Raw genomic sequence first — 18,221 nt, 5'->3', positions numbered from 1 at the left:
AGAGTCTCTTACAGTATTGCAGTTTAAACAGAGACTTTCGTGTTTGCGGGATTGTCACTTTCAGAAAAGCAGCGATAAAATAATTGCTGTCATCAATGGAACTATTTTATGAAATGTGTCTATTTTCTTATTCCATATTCGCTTAAATTATCGTGTGATTTACATCCATTTTACCACCTAGATCAGAATTATGACATTTTTTTCTTTTATTATACCATAGTTAAATATATAATTTGAATAAAATAGACATTTCAACAGATTCTGACACTAACTTGATTCATTGTGTGTGTGTTCGGGTTTAACATCTTTTTCAACTATTTTTCAGTCATATAAACGACGGTGTCTACTTGTAGTAGTGAGCAGAATGTCCAACTTTACAGCGCTGCCTCACTGGTATACGTGACATGATACCCCATCCAGTCACATTATACTGACATCGGTATGACCAGTCCAAGTACTATCCTTTAACGCTGATCGCCAAGCGAGGAAGCTACTAGTACCATTTTTACGTCTTTGGTATCACGCGGGCATGGATCGAACCCACGACCTCCAGCACACGAAGCGGATGCTCTACCACTAGGCTACCGAGGCGGTGAACTTGATTCATTAGAACTCAACATTCAGTAGTTTAAGATCTTCAGGACAAGCGCTGAATTCCTATTGAACACGTTTAACATAAATCAAGCAAAATAAAACAAGAAAACAAAAAAAAAAAAAAAAAAGACAACGATACGTACTGCGCAATGAGATAATGGTGTGTCGTCTTTCAATCAGTCAGTTCATGGTGTTATACAATTACATAAAACTAATGTACCTATTAATTAAATGTAATGTTTTGTCTTTGCAGTAGACGAGCTTGAATGTCACATGAGGCTGACACTGGTGACTGTTTAAACTGGATAACGCTCATACAGGGTCATAATGTTTCTTTCTAGAAACGAACTGGTTTTATTCAGAAAAAACTTGGCCGCCAGAGACAGTCTTTAAGTGACATTTAATCCAGTCAGACAGTTACAAAATAGAAAACATAAGCCAAAAGTTTTGTTTTTGTAATTTTCCAAGGATGCAGACTATTTAATTTCAAATTGTATTGACCTACTACTGGCGCGTCTGGCAGAATAATATTCGCATCTCAGGTAAGACTCGGGCAGTCAGTTACACTGGCGGTATAGAACGGTAGCGTACTGGCAGACAACGCACAGTCCAACCTGGTACGAAAGAGGACTGCCGCCTGTGCCAAAGCACAGATTTTCGTCTTCTGCACTTATGAATATCGTCCGTTCCTCCATCTTCCCGTCCGTCCCTCCGTCTGTCTACTGTCAAAGCAAACGAAAGGACATTAGTTGGGTACTAAAAACAATAGGTAAAGGTAAATTCTGTTCATTGCGTACTGCTTGTTGTGTACTTTCTGTCGCTTGTTTAGTACTTCGTAACAAAAGAAATACATGTACACAATAAATGCCCTTTGGTAAGAACTTTCGTCCGTTCGTCCGCATGTCTGTCTGTCTGCCTGTCTATTTTTCTGTCGCACTTACGCCCTTATTAACCTTCAATTATATCCCATTAATTGTCAAATAAAAGGGGCGCCGTATGTGTTGCATGACTGTATATGATTTTTCATCTAATTCATTCATGACATGATTAAATATTATTAATGTATTAACGTAAATGCCACAATACATCTATGAAGTCGACACATCATTACACGTGAACTTGCCGTTTTATACGTTTTCACATTATCATCTTTGCCCATTAATTTTTTTATTGAGATTTTTGCTAATTATTGCCTTTTGCCATTTCATTATAATGATAAAAATATGCTCCAGATTTTATTATAGAATCTATTCAGCGTTCAGATTTATTTGCCTTGTTTTATTTTATTTAGTGCATATTTAGTCATCCTAAGTTATAAGACATAACTAACAGATAAACTGATTTGTTGTTTATAGATTTAATTGTTAACACACTACAATGAACTATTTCCCATGTTATATTAATTCCTTATTAAGGTTTGTAGTGGTTGCATCAGTGTTTTGACAAACTTCGAATTGTTACGTGTGTACAGTTTCAATGGTTGGTCTGACATAAAAGCCAACAGAACAAAAACAAAAACAAGAAATCACCTGCTTCATAAATACGATTCCCAAAAATTACTAAGAGAAACTTTAGATGATATTGTGATTCTTTTTATTTTGGAATCAGAAAGTCGCATCAGAGTTTAATGTTGTTGTTTTTTTTTCTTTGCAATCGAACCTTCATATATTTTTGCTGCAGTTGCTATAAATATGATGTTGTGTTTCTTTCATCTCCCTGTTTTATCTCGTTTAAAATCTTTCAAATATATTTTACTATCATTATAAATAAGCTGAACAAAGCAACAGTGCTTTATGTTATTTGTATATAATTATTAGTATAGATCAATAGATACCCGTTAGTATGTTTCTATACTTTACTTGTCGCGTCATTTTACTGCATGAATGTTCATATATAGACACGTAAATTAGTCCGATAATGCAATTTTCACAGCACGTTATTATCACGATAAAAAGGACACCGTGTAAATTGTCCTTAGTGACAGCGGCCAATGTGATAATGAAAAATGGACAGATTATCACCCGAAACTGTAGAACCTGCGGTCAACATTGGCCAAACACTCCTTGGTACATGTGGTTCAATACTGACCATGGAAGTAAAGGTGCAAAAACAACCGAGCTACTCCGAATACAGGCGTTCTTAAAGTCTGACGCATGTAGTTGGTTTTCTGTCTTTATTGCAATTATTGAGAAAGGCAATGCAATGACGTCACACAGTGATGGGATTTTTGCTGTAAATTAATTTAATGGTTGTATTTGCATTTTCAATTTATTCCAACATTTCTGTTCGTCCTTTTCCCTCTTAACATATGATTTAATGCAATTATATAGCAATAAAAATAATTAACTTTTCGTTTTATTTTATTTTTTCCCGAACTAATGTTTGAACTTTGCCACCATTCGCCCCTTTTTTTCCAATATCATTTCATTGAGATTCATAAAAACAGTATACATCATGTTTGAAAAGTTAGTTAATACGAATTACGAAAACATACGAATTTTATTTCAGAAATATTTAAGTTGAAACATACCTGAAAATCAAACTGTTTGTTACCTAATGTATTTTTCTTTCAAATGTAATACTTTCCATATAACAACACTAACATATATGTTGTTGTTGTTGTTGTTGTTGTTGTTGTTACATGTGTTGCTGTTGTTTCTGTTGTCAATGCTGATGATGCTGCGTTGCTACCACCGTGAATGATAATAATAATTATGGTGTTTAAATTATCAGGAAACATTTAAATAAAAGAAAATGCCAGCTGGCTTTTGAAAACCCGTTTTCATTATGCAGAAGTCGAGGCGAATAAGGAAGAATATTTTCGCGTTACTACATTTTACCACGTACTCTTCTAACCAGTAAGTAGTCGTTACTAACGGTAGATAACAAGTGTATATTATGCATTCCGATGTGCCATGAAAAACAAGAAAAAGAAAAAAAAAGCGACAAGATTACAATTTATAATATAGTCTCGTCATATCTCAGTTGGAACGTTCATCAATACGGGCCTCTGAATCGATGTGTGTGACTAGTAGTTAATCATTCAAAAATTGCCTATATAAAATAAAATATTACCACTTTATATTCAAAATAAAATGTTTATAGAATGCAAAATAACAGTGTAGAACGAAAACTTTCACTTTTTATATCAGTGATAAAAAGTATATACAAATGTATGGCTTTCGGGTTGAAAAGTGTGTCCTCGGTGATAGATCATTGTGAAAGATACAAGCCGAACTATCCTTTAAATTGAACATATTAAATATCACTATTATTTCTATAATTACGTTAAGCAATACAATCGACTGTGGATCGCATTTCTTTATCATAGCCTATGATCTGATCATATACCTTACTGAAAATTCTCTCTGGCAATATTTAACGGTGTCAAAAGCTTTTTCCAACGAGCTAATACAAAAAATATCATGATTTTGTTATGGTTAATGATGAGCGAACTTTTTTACGGAAATCTACACCATTTTTCTCCTAGTTTCACTGAATAGCAGTTTGCAATTTAAATCATTCGATGCTTCTTATAATTGATTTAAATGAGTTTTTTGTCGCAAGGTTAAACAAATAATGATAAATTGAAAAATTGCCATGACATAAAATTAAGGGAGCCAATTTGCGAAACTTGAGAATCATTGCTGACTAAGATAGCGATCAAATATTGTTGAACTATCTATATGATACCCGGTAAATTGCATCCGTCTATTTCACGTAAATTAAGTAAGTGTGATTTCTTTTTCCACATTCATTAAATATGAAGATGTTCACTGTGTTGTCATACCTGGCCAGGCACGTTTAAGATTACGTACTTCCCATTTTTTACCTCTAAAGCTTCGCAATATAGATAAACAGATAAATGTTCTAGATCTACATGTAAAAGAGCTATTAATATATATACACAACATATTTTTTAAGCGCACATACAAGTTACCAAAATTAAGATATAAAGTGGTATTTCTTGAAATAATTGAGTACAGCATCAGCTAGTCACACATCGCAAAATAGATCACTTCAATGGAAAGATAAAGTAGCTGAACAGAACAGAACAGAACAGAACAGAACAGAACAAGAACAAGAACAAGAACAAGAACAAGAACAAGAACAAGAACAGAACAGAACAGAACAGAACACATACTTTATTCACTTGCTACAACTGCACTTTAATGATATAAAACATATCATAGGTAAGTATAGGGTAAAAAGAGGGAGAGAAAGTACACTTGAAGTAGGAGGCATAAAAGTGTGTACATGTATACGGGTCAGGGCGGGAGGCATAAAAAGTGGGACCGGAGTGAAGGGAAATGATACAAAAAGACAATAAACATAACACAACTTTTAAAAATTGAGGCATCGAATATATGTTTAAAATTGTCCAATCAGTCTTTTCGTTTCAAAACATGATATTACAATGGAAAACTGTTGATATTTCCCTGTAGATATTTTAGGCAACCGTGTGCAAATCTCTGGTTGCTGATTCGATATTTAGACTAGTTAAACTATAAGCATTATTAGCCGAATTCATGAATGTTTTTTTATGCCTTTCATCGAGATAATGTCTTATATAATAATTATTTAAGTAATGCAGTTATATTTAGACGATTTGTTTTTACAAATGGTTTTCTTAAAAACTTTCTAAATAGACAGTTCTGCGATATTATATCTGTACTACAGAAGTGCGCTGAATATTCTTTCTTTTCAGAAAAAAATAATCTCTGCTGAAAGAAAACGAATAAGCTTGCTCAAGTACGACAAACTTTTGGTATGTTTCTGAAATAAGAATTTCGTGACAAAGAACAATGCACTTTCAACGTGTCATTCAAGTTCTTAAAATTGTGCGCGCGACTAACTTCCGGACGTCACGTGAGTAACCCACGCGCCTCATTGCACGCGGATGCTGCTATATTTAACAAATTTGTGAAACTGTTAACACTTCGTGTCTGAATTTAATTTATAACCGGGGACGACCAGTACATAACGTTTGTACTCTCGTCTGCTAGATACCAGAACTAATGAAACGTCCGTTACTTGTTAATTGATACTTATTCAATTTACGTACAGTGACCATGCCACAGTTAATACTAGATATCTGCACGGTATTAAGACACTTTTAAACGTTTATTTGTGACAAAAATGTTTAAACAAATTAGAATGTCAGTTTATAACTATCAGTTTCAAATTTCCTAGTCGATGACTTCACACTATACAGAAAATGGTATGCTGGTAACGCACGTACAAATGGTAAAAGTTTTATTAGGTATCATAACTCCCTCTCACATTTCAACAGGTATGTTTATATTCTGTTTTATACGATATACAAAACCCTGTTGCATATAATTATGCCAACTTTTTTCTATAATCGACAGCTGTCTTTTCAATCTAAACTTGGAAGTTCCTTATTTTAATGGTACGCTCGTCTACAATGTTCTCTTGACCGAATTTTCCAGTTATAGGCCTTGGCCTCTACTGTGTATGAGAGAAGTGGAAATTTATTTGCTGGTTTGGTAAGAACTTGATAGTGCACAAATTAACCAAACGATATTTTCATATATTTATTCAACATTTATTCATTCAAAATATACCGTATATTATGCATAATCATTTACAATAACAGATGTATTTGTATATATGCATAATATATGGTTCATGTTCTTTAAAAAAATGCCGAAGAAAACGTTGACAATGCTTCTCCGTTATTACATGAATTTAAAATGCTTGGTTTAAAGGTTTTTGTATACTTTGCACTTTACTGTACAAGTATACACAGCACAGAGCTCATGACTTTAAACATGTACTCGTAAATTTTCTAATATCATTATCTAAACTTTAATGATATTTACGTTTAAGGCATTCGGCACACATACAGAGAAGGCAGTGGTGTATGATGAACCTATCTTTAAATCTGTATATCTTTCAACTTTATTTATTCTATTAAGCTCATATAAATAAAATTATGAGGTAACATAAATACACTAGTACAAAATATAAAACGAGGTCACAATCAAACAAACTGATTTAAAGAATGGAACTTTTTTTTTGAGTATTTTTATGTTAAATACATTCAAGTTATCAAAAAATAAAATGATACTTTTAATAAAATTGCAGTATTTCTTACAGTTAAATGCATTATAGATCATATTCATTAATACATTAACATTTTAAAATATTTTAATATATAAGTTTATTCCAATAAAAATTGATATTCGTCTCCAATGTTATTTTGACATAGTGTGCAGCTATTCTGTTCCGATGTCCTGTTTCTGTATGAGTATTGTTGTGTCTTAGTTCTAATCCACATCATGATAAACACGACTGACTCTGCCTTTGCGACCAGTGTAGATCATGATCAGCCTGCACATCCGTGCAGTCTGATCATGACCTGCACTGTTCGCCATTAAGTATTTTTTTGTAAGCACCCCTTTTAACAGTTAATGGTACTGTTCAAATTAAAAGACGGACATCATAGAAATTTAGCAGGTAAAGGGCTAAATTACACGTACACGTACTGAAATCTTAGCTGCACAAAAAATGGTTTGTGTTTGATTTTCTAATCATGAACGGTGGTCTGTCTCAGGGCGACTAAATCGCAATGAACTCTTATACCATCAGATATGTATCCACCTCGATGTAATTTACATGTTTAGAAAGGCCGCCGACGTAAATTAAACAACTGTTATGACAGGTATTTCAATTTTTACACGCGATAACGTTGTGCCTCCTGGTTCATTTTTATCAAAAATATTGATTTTAATAACAAAATTTACAAAGCCGCGTTGCCCTAGGCGAGCCATACGAAAGACAAAAGGTTGTAATTAGTTACGAGTCAACGGAATTAAACAATGATAATACGGGAGATTTTGGCATAAAAACACAGAGTTTAATTTCAAATATGAATATTAATGCGTTTAATTTAAAACGATATTTATCACGTGCGTTTTTATAGGTAATGGCTGACGTGATATGAAAATTACTAGATTATTTCACTTGTACAAAAACAAATATGTATAAATATATAATATGCTTCAGACAAAGCAGCTCTGTAGTTACTTTCCTGTATTTGAAGAGAAAGCAATATTTACCGTTACCCGAATTCTTATCAACAATTCTAGGAAGATAGTTGCTAAAAATTGTTTGAAATTTGAAAGAAAGTTATATGTATTTTAACATTAAATTTTGATAAGAATAGCCTTGTTAAATGAGACAAATTGGCGAATAACAAACACTTGAAACGGTAATCTGTCAGGAAGCCAATTTTACAAAGTTCTTCTGAAGAAAGTAAAAATCCGAAAAATGTTTACTACACTGAACACACAAAGAATAAAAGAAACTTCTCTATAACTTTTAAGGTGTGACGTTAATGTCACTGGCAGAGGCTGCCATTTACTGAAAATCTAAGCATGTTACAAGTTCGTAATCATGATTTATTTCCCTTTCTTTAAAACCTCTCGCGGTTACATTACTAGTTCTAGTTATGTGTCTTTTTCTGTATATCTGCAACCCTCCTGTTAATTTCAACAGACGCCTTTCATGTTAAGTCGAAGTTATGTCAACGAAAGATTTCCATAGAATACTGTTGAATTTCTAAAACAACTGCCACCGAATGCTACAGTCATTTTATTTAGACACTTGCCGGGTATACATCAATGATACTTTTAGTGTTAATGTAGACATCTATCGGGCTTGGGCCATTTTCATCCACTATACATTTCCTTTGAGGTACCTGATAAGATACTTATAATGAGGTTAACAAGAAAAACTCCGTATGTCTAGAATACGAATATGTGCATGGTGATCATGTTGTCCATTAACTGGTAGTTAACTACAGTAGAAGAAAATAACTTAAATGGTAGCAGTTCTGGGCCATATTTGTGTTATTAGAAAGATACATTGTCCCTTTCAATACCAAATTTGTTTAAACAATCTAAACGATTACACATTATGACTTCTGCACTGAACAATTTAATGAGACAAAATGACTGCTAATTTTAAATCAATCGGTATACAGATGTCGGCTTTTTTGTTTTATACATCGTTACGGCGCCGACAAAGTCACCAAACGGTAAAATTAAGACACGCGATTAGCTAAATAGTGTAATCAGTCATAAAATGGTACTAAATGAATCGGAGCAAGCACTAATATTTTGGCCATTTTTGGCCGCTGGGTGAAAATACGCAAAGTTTTTATCACGAGAGGCGGGGAATTTAAGGCTTTATCCTCACTCCTGATAACACACACGAATATCTGTATCAAAAACCTTACAGACATGAATAAAGTTTGTTACAAAGTTACAGAGTTGGTCATAAAAGAGGACTGCGCCACGGGACAAAGTATAATTACCCCACTAAGATCAAAGCGCTTTATATTTTTATCTGTTATTTATATGTTTATCGAACAACGTTAGGTTTTCGTTGGTTAAACACCAAGTTTTGAATATAAACACAAGTTTGGGCGGAAAGAGGAAAGCCTTTATACCAGACAATGTAAATATATCACTTGTTCATGATATTTAAATGTTTAGCTGGAGTCCAGAAAAGTCAATATTTAACCATTTAAAATCTTAAGTTTTGTAATTTTGAACAAAAAAATTAAGTGTATGTATCATGTACACAGTTTATACTTTAGGAACGCACAAAGACGCCGGCTTTCGGTCAGCGGAATTCCTATACCCTCTCTTCCGTATGAATACAAAATCTTTACAAATACAATATTTACAAATTTTCTTCAACATTTTCAGCGAAATGAAAAAAGTATTGAAAATCATCAAAAAGGAGTTAAATGGTGTCAGCGGATGTAAATGGCCACACTATCTCTAGCAATAAAAATTTAAAAACACAGACTTTTTAATGCCTCTCTTCATATGGATTGATGTCGCTTATCAGCGATATAAATTAAACGTTTGATTAACTTAAAGCAAAAATCGCCTCAAAGCCAATTTGATTTGAAGATCTTCGTTCAAAAGTATCAATAAATTTTAACAATAACACAGGTCAGACGAAGCACTTAAATATAAGATTAAAAAACAGGGTTCTCTCCGGGTCAGCGTAAATGTTAAGGGTTATATAGGGTCACCCTGTGTACTGCCAACAGTAACAGCGAACTATCAAAATTAAAGCAAAAAAGTAGAATCATATCACGCAGTGATATCGCTTCCAGCAAGACATCGATTAAAAATATTGGTTTTATAAATCTTTATAAAATGATATCTTCTTTCATATATTGGTTCTATATCAAAGAACTTCAATACAAAAATTAGTCTCTCTTCACTATTTCTAATTTGTTTTTTCATTGAAGATGAAAGTGATACTGGCCACCTACATTGTCAGTCGTCAAGTTTTAGGTGTGTGCAAACCTTGTCATTTCGTTCACCTTTCTGTACTGTTTTTGTTATAGAAAATGCATTAATGGACAACGTTTTTACGTTTGCAAAACTGCGGACTGGACTAATTGTAATGATATTTAATGTCATAAAATGTTAAAAGTCTAAATTGAAAGTTCATATGACAAGTATGGTATCAATGTCATTATGACAAAATAGTCCGATAAGTAAATACGTAACTTATAAAGTCATTACAAAAAGTATTCTGCCAGACAGGTTTGTGTTTCATGACTTTTTTACAGAAAGCTAGCTATACAAGTCACTTTACCTCAACACTGCCCGCATACACTTTTTCCATTGTATCCAGTTTCATTTATTTCTTGCTGTCTACCAGGATGAATATAGTAAGTAAATATAAATCAAACAAATGAAGAAATAGAGACATGTAGCCTTCTGTTTTAGAGAATAGTTGACAGTACAGCTAGAGTTGATGCCCTTTGTATTGGTTCTGGTAGAAATTGATTTTTGAAGTCATGGAATCAGAGACTGAGTGAATTCTCTGAAAACACCAGCAACGCTGGCGACAGATTTTTCTCACGGACAAAAATCAATCATGCCGTCTGTTACTGACATTCCTTTACTCAGTTGCAAAAATAAGGTGAAATGCCTGCGGTATGTTTTGTTGTTACCCAAACTGAGCTTCAAGTCCACATCACAGCATGGTATTCTATATTTTTACAACGTTTGCGGTTCCACTTGTTTATATTCCATACAATTTTAGTTATCATTACCTCAGTCTTTTCTTTTGCTCCACGAGATTTTTGTTTTAATTCTTGTACATGTATTAGATGGAATACTTATTTCTTTGACGCATGAGATTTTACTTCTTGGATTATTCTTTCCGTCAGAGTTAATTTTCTATTTAGTTCATGCATTCACTTGGTAAGATATTGCCAACTGTCGCTTATTTCAGCAATGAATTTGCAACTAAGGAAAATTGTTGTAAAATCTTCTACACGAATCTATGATTATCGTGTTTTTGTTCGTTGTTTTATATACAATGATGTAATTATGCTCGAATAGTTACACATTAAGTATATCTAAATAGATTTGTCACTTTTTAGATTCGTTCATCGTATACCACATTATATCTAAGCAGGTAGACTTTGTAGTAAATAACTAAATACTTTGTCAAGTAGACTAGAACGATGTTTATCCTTTTAAGATGGATATGACTTTATAATGATGAAATATTAAAAAAAGGGAACATTAGCCAACAATTAACCTTTGGGTTTTATCAGTTTCATCACAGCGATGGGTTAGAAGTATAATGCAAAATTATAATGTGCTTAGTTTGTTTTCATAAAACACATTCGGCCAATGAAAATATGATTCATCGCGTTTAAATTTGATATGGATAAAATATATAGCCACGTGTGGAAATTTAAGCGAAAATGGTTTTATTTGAAACATACTGTAATATACTTCCGATTTGATAGCATATTTCGCTCTATCTATTTTGCGCCCACTCGTATCGATTTAAGGAACAAAGGCGATTTATAAACAATCTTAATAGTTATCACAGTTTTTATATTATAGAACTTTTCCAGTATTTAGCGAAGAACTTGTGTAAATTTACTGATAATTTGCTTTACGTTTTCAAATCTTTTATAAAACATTTATCTGTTTAGACACACAAGCTGCAGTCAAAGGGACTAAAATTGGAAGAAACTATGTCACCATGTAGTGATATATGATTAATTTAGCTGATGAGGAGAATAGAATAATGGCCTCGACTTTTTAATGAATCTTTTTGAAGAATAATGTCTCCGATAAATGATGAAATTCAAAACGCTTGGGGCAGTGGAGTATTTCATCTCGGTGGCACACGCCACGACACACGTTCCAAATAATAACGAAAGCACTTGACAGGATCATTGCAGACGACATTGAAAGATGGGGCGGAGTTTAGAATACAGGTGCGCATGTTGTCACGGATGTGTGAACGCCCCGCTGCGGTTAGCATCGTCAACGCTTCAGGTAGCACGCGTTATATTAAGATTGACAGGTAGGTGGAGCTTATCTCCGTGGTGTCGCGTGTGGAGGGTTGATTGACATGTTATGGTTGTATGGTCACATATATCGCACCTGAGTTTATAATATCGACTTATTTCGTCAGGGTCATATTCGAACGAACTGTATGAGGAGCTATAATAACGCACACTTTTGGCACACGACTGTCGCGCGAAATTATACGTACATACTTATACAGACATTTGCATATTTTTAATTTTCAATGATTAGATTTTTATAATTACAAAATATTGTATAACAGAAGAATGGCAGCAACAACTCTAGGATTTATTCCCCTGCAGCTGATTCCGACGAATGCTATCGGGCAGTACAATTTCGATAAGGGATTTCCAGCAAACGGGACTTACGTGGTTGTGAAAACGCCTACAGTAGCGCAACAGCTTCAGCTCACGAAATCTCTCAAAGAGATGCAGAATGGAGGAAAAGAAATCAACAATAATGAAAACGCAAACAAGCCTGTTCTTTTGCGATGCAAACGTCGGGTGGATTTTACCGGACTTGGCTGCAAACTTGTAGACTCCCAAACTCCATCTGTTTCCAGACGAAATGAGCGGGAACGGAAGCGCGTGAAAATGGTCAACATGGGGTTTGAGACGCTAAGACAGCATGTTCCTGTAGGACGAAAAAATAAAAAGATGAGTAAAGTTGAGACACTGAGATCGGCCGTGCAGTATATAAAACAGCTACAAGATTTGCTTGATTCTGACACTAATACCGCAGATAATCGTTTGCTGGACAATGTAGATATGGACGAACTTGAGAACAAGGTCACAGAAATGATTCAGAGTGCAAATGAAAGTAACAACAATATGAACTTGGAGAATGGTATAGAATTAAGTAACAGTGTAAGCCAGGAAAATATGAGTGTATCACAAAATCTTGGAAATCGCTTGCAGCAGACTACACAGAATTATTATTCAGAACAAAATTCCCGCACTCCAGAGTGTTCTCCAGAACTTCCACACTCTCCAAACCACACACAAGAACACTTTTTCCAGAACTATCAGAATTGTCAACCAGTTTATACGACGCAATATGACAACGTTTCTTCATCGTCGGCGTCGGGATCAGTGATGTCGTATTCACAGGCGTCTCCCGCCGGCTCTCTTCATTCTCCAACATCCAGCGTCGTGTCAGATTCAAGTTACGATTCTGTGGGTCACGAAGAAGACGATATACTTTCTTTCTCTAACTGGTTTTGAGGCATACTACAACAGCACAAAGATTCTGCAAATCTTTGGTAAGTCTAACTTTATTATGAACTACTTTAATTTTTAATGTTGAATTTAAATCTACAAATCTTTGGAAAACGTCACTTTATTGAACGTTATTTCATTATAGTTCGGTTTAGAGCCAGTTTGCAAAAATATTTCAGTTATATTCTGGCGGTCAATTAAGATGAATCGAATACTTACTATCATTTTCATTTTTTTTTTGTCTCCGCAAGTAACTAACAACTTTCTCGCGTATCTTCAATTTGGTACGCATGCCTTTTACGGGGAAAGGTAAAATACCTGTGCTTTCCTATTTAGCCACCACATCATACACGTACCTGAATAGTTGTTTTTAAAGCATATACTATTCTTCACAGCTTGTAATTTAACTCTCTGACACATTGCTAAATGAAATATTTCAACAATATTTAAAGATTTGTAAATCGTGGATTTTATAATTCATTTGCAAACTAAATTCAAACATTAGATATTTTGTATTTAAGTGACACGTTTTAAGATATCGCTTAGCGTTGAATTTCACTTGTCAGTCTGCTCTCGATATTCTCCACTAATTTCCCACCCTACTCTCAGTTTTTTTCTTTATTAAATTCCCTAAGATTAACCTTTAATTATTTAAATTACTGTACGAGTACAATATCCAAATTCGCCTAAAAAGGAATATTAAATTTAAGTGAAACCCGTGTAAACAGTGTAAATAAATACAGTCTCGTTTATTTGACTTAAAAATTTCTATGTTGCGTTGTATTTAAGTTCTATTTACTTTTAATTTCTACTTTTATTTTGAAATGGGTTTTTGTATTTAGTCTTGTCCGTCAATGAAAAGTCTGTGGGTGTAAATTTACAAGAAAATTAACGTAAATAACACAGGCCATCGAAAAATAAACAAAGTTAAACACTGGTACAGTAACTAGAGAATATCAAAATTTACTTTCGGATTTGAGAAGCAACAAATAATACGGGGGCCGTCTTCCGTGAAAAAAATTGTACTTTTTAAAACTAATTACGAATGTTAAACAAGAATAAATGACACAAATTATAAATGGTGAAATATAATTACACCATACCTGTGGTTTAAATTTTTCTTAATCTGTTCAGAAAAGATGAACGGTGCCACTTGAGTCTTAAACAGTCCAGGTTTATTTATTTTCTAAAATGGAGGACCTCTTAACCAAAGATCCTTCAAAATTGATAAAATTCGGAATCTGTCGTTCTTTTGGATTTGTAACTATAATGACTAAATGTCCTTTTTATCGTTAAACTTTTGTTAACTGGGCGTAATTGCTATACGTATTCGGAAAAATAGGTTTAATAGTATCTTTTGACGGATTTGTGTACTTCTCGGTTGTAATTAGCAATTTCACTGTTTGCTCAATGACCTACTCCACAATACTTTGCTTTAGTTTGCCTTTTGTAAATATTGAATGTAAATAAAAAGGAACATGGCCCCTAGGGGCCAAAGACCGGCTCAAGTTTTGAGTTCATTGTAATTCAAATGTTCATTTTCGTCGAAATTCTTCTAAAATCACGGTGCGCAAAATGCAGTATCGTGCCCTCGCAATAGTGTAGAGATTTATACCAGCTGATATGTATTAATAATTTCTTAACGTGAAATAATTTCAAAAGTCGCACATCGGCACTTCAGAGATTTGATGAAAGAAAATTTTGTTCAATATTTCTGTCATGCATTGATATTTAATTGAATTTAAATCCGCACATCTGTAAAGTTCTCAGACAATCTTAAAAAAATCATTTCCAACCAGTCAACCAATCAATTTTGAGCTTTTGTTCTCGCGTGAGATGGCGCGTGCGGTACACGAGAACGAGATTTTTGGTCGCGCGAAGTTGATAATGGGCTGATAAAAATTAAATTTACTTTAGTTTGAGGTTTTCGTAATATGGTTGCATCAAGCAAAATATGTAATTAAAGGCAGTATATATCACTTTTATGACGGCATGTCAACAGTGTGTTGACGCTTGCTTGGTTTTTATCACTACTCATTCAAAATTCACCAATTCACTTGCATACCGCGACAGAAAAGAGGGGGTTGAGATCTTTTATTAAAGAGAAATATAATTTGTGTGCATACACATCGCATTTTTTACAGATTTATCTAATTTTTAAGAATTGTTAGTAAAAGTTTAGGGTTCACTGAAGATCAATGATGTCAGTTTGGGTGAATTGAGTGCGGAACTAAAGCTTCATTAATAAATAATGAACTTAAAGCGTGGCTGTTAGAAAGTTAAATAAGGATTCTGAAAACTTTACACATCCCTTAACACCCTCATTGGAGGGACTATAAACTGGGTGGTAGCACGATACAAAAATGATTAAATAAGCTGTGAAGGTCCTGAGTATATTTGCTTAACACCCCGATGGTTAAAGTAGAAAACCGATGAATAAATTATGAAAATTTATTTTTAGTATTTTTTTCTCTTTTCAGAATATGCACTGCTTTGTAATGACAGAGTCGCTTAATTGTGGATTACGGACATACCGTGACGAAACGACTAATACGGTTTCAACATGAGGCGTGAGCCGTAAAAAACTGAAGAACTCCGAATGAGTGATTGCATCGGGTTGCGTTGGTAACCCCAGTCATAATGCAGCACAGTAATGCAGGACACATTGCTGAAGAACACTGTCGGTAACCAAGGCAACGGACAACCAGCTACAAAATACTGCCTTATTTTAATGCATTTAGCATTATTTAGTTTAAAAATAGAAAGTATTTATTCGTTTATCATTGCAATTGACAATTGTACAAAACAGGGACAGTGCCTTAAATGTACTTGTATTTAGTTGAATGTACAGATTTTATTAAGTATAAAATATTTATTCATAGATTAGAAAGAGTTGACTTGTGAAATTCGGCGATTTAATTTGTTTGAACTTCTGCTAAATAGATTTAAGCGGATGGGTTGCTCAGTAGGTCAATGTGTTCATAGAGGTCATGGGCTCAAGTCCTGCTTAAAAGACCAGGGCTAGTTTCCCCCAGGCATTAAACTCTGTTGAAACGGCTCAATCTAGTTTGATTTAAACAAGGTAGATGTTAGCAAATCTTTCAGTGAAGGCATAGCTTTAGTGGTGCATTTAGTATACATGAATTATGATCATTACATCTGAACAAAACTTACTTGAACAAACTTGTGCAATTATTTTTGTCATTCCCATATGTGTTCATTTTTTGTTTTATTAGTGTATGCATTTTTTACACTATTAAATCCGCTCAATGGAGAGGAACAAGAATTGTTTTACCACACTTTACATGTGAAAAATGTGTTCAGTAGAATTCAGTAATATTCTAACTTGCCTTTTATTCCAGTTATATAGTCTATTTTTCAATGCTATTGTTCACGCAATAATGTTGAAACAAGAATTTTTTAGAAGTACAAAACTTGATCAGATCAGTTTTTGCTGCAGAAAAATTTGTTAAACAATCTATCAATATAGGTAATTAGATAATTCATTAGTGTGTAAGTGTCATAAATAAAATACTTCATCATTTATTAAATCGTGTCAACTTTATTAAACATTTCTGTTAAGTAAACGTTTTTGAACAGTACTTTAATACAGACGCTTGTTTTCAAATTGTTATTTTTAATTGTTGATAAAGGTAATATGGGTATTTTCTTCACAGATATATGCAAGAGATGGTTGTTATCAAGTTATATAGTGCTTCCATGCGTTGATGTGTAAATATTTTTATTCTATTTTTATGAACTTTACATAAATCTATATATGATTGTACAAAATTGATACTTGTATAGTTTTATATATAACGTGTTCAGATGACTTTAACTTGTGTTTTATAACATGATGTCTCAATATGAGATGAAATAAAATGAAAATCAAACTCGAAAATTTGTTTGTAATTTTATATAGTTAAAGAACGCAGTTAACACGGAAACACGATCAAAATGTAGAGTGATACAACTAGTGCTTTTCATTACATTGAAATTAGATGGACCGATGAGGTTGAATTCTTGGTGAGGCATGTGCCAGTGTGTATACAATTTCGATACAGAAGACATGAAAAACATGTTCAGAACTTCAGTTTGAAAAAGCTTTACAAATTTGTTTTCGGGGAATTGTTTTATGAATATGGTATGTTGTGTGCGTTCTGAATATCCGAAATATTAATGTACCATATGAGCAGTTTGTCAGACTTCAGTATACTGAACAGTACTTATTGCTTTTATTTGAACCGAGATAATGGCCATTTATAGGCAAACTGGCTTTTTCCTCAGTAAACACACAAGTGAAAATGTCCCAAAGTTGTTGTTCCCCTATATGTTTTCCGTGACATTGACTGACCAATATAAAAAGTTTAGACCCTACTCATTGCTCCACCACTCCCGAACCCGTGCAAGTCTGTTTTAAGTAATCACTTCTACATCGTGTACAATAAAAGTAGGTCAGTCAATTGTAAACCTAGGTCACTGCGACAACCAGTACAGAAACGTCTTAAATCAGTATGTCGAAAAGTCTTTCTGATTTCTTAATTATATCCTGCATTGTTCCTTTTATGCCCTCTAAGGTGGGCATATTAAAACCGCACCGTCCGTCCGTCCGTGTAAATTCTTGTCCGAGCTGTAACCCTGTCATCCATAAAGAGATTGTGAAATAACTTGGCATACATGTTTACCATAATGAGACGACGTGTCGTGCACAAGACCCAGACCCCTAGCTCCAAGGTCACATTTAGAGAGTAAAAATACTATCAGGGTCTGTTTCGTGTCCGGTCCATAACTCTGCCATCCATGAAGGAATTTTGAAATAACGTGGCATACATGTTTACAATAATAAGACAATGTGTCGTGCGCAAGACCCGGGCCCCTAGCTCCAAGGTCAAGGCCACACTTAGAAGTCAAAGGTTAACAGGGTCTGTTTCGTGTCCGGTTCATAACTCTGCCATCGATAAAGGGATTTAAAAAAAATACTTGGCATAAATAGTGCCTATATTGAGATGACGTG

General features: G+C 33.9%; 1 protein-coding gene across 1 annotated transcript; it reads left to right on the top strand.

Annotated features, from left to right (window-relative positions):
* Positions 1-11,929: 11,929 nt before the first annotated feature.
* Positions 11,930-17,100, top strand: LOC123550851 (achaete-scute complex protein T4-like). The gene is made up of 2 exons (XM_045339267.2): positions 11,930-13,251; positions 15,688-17,100. Exon 1 carries the CDS (start codon positions 12,257-12,259, stop codon positions 13,211-13,213), a length of 957 nt encoding a protein of 318 aa, XP_045195202.2. The 5' UTR covers positions 11,930-12,256; the 3' UTR covers positions 13,214-13,251; positions 15,688-17,100.
* Positions 17,101-18,221: the final 1,121 nt, after the last annotated feature.

The sequence above is a fragment of the Mercenaria mercenaria genome, chromosome 4 (genome assembly GCF_021730395.1).
Source record: "Mercenaria mercenaria strain notata chromosome 4, MADL_Memer_1, whole genome shotgun sequence".
Lineage (NCBI taxonomy): Eukaryota > Metazoa > Mollusca > Bivalvia > Venerida > Veneridae > Mercenaria > Mercenaria mercenaria.
This window is presented reverse-complemented; position numbering and strand designations above follow the sequence as displayed.

Coding starts and splice junctions, on each gene's coding strand:
- LOC123550851 (XM_045339267.2), top strand. CDS start 12,257: ATGGCAGCAACAACTCTAGGATTTATTCCCCTGCAGCTGATTCCGACG.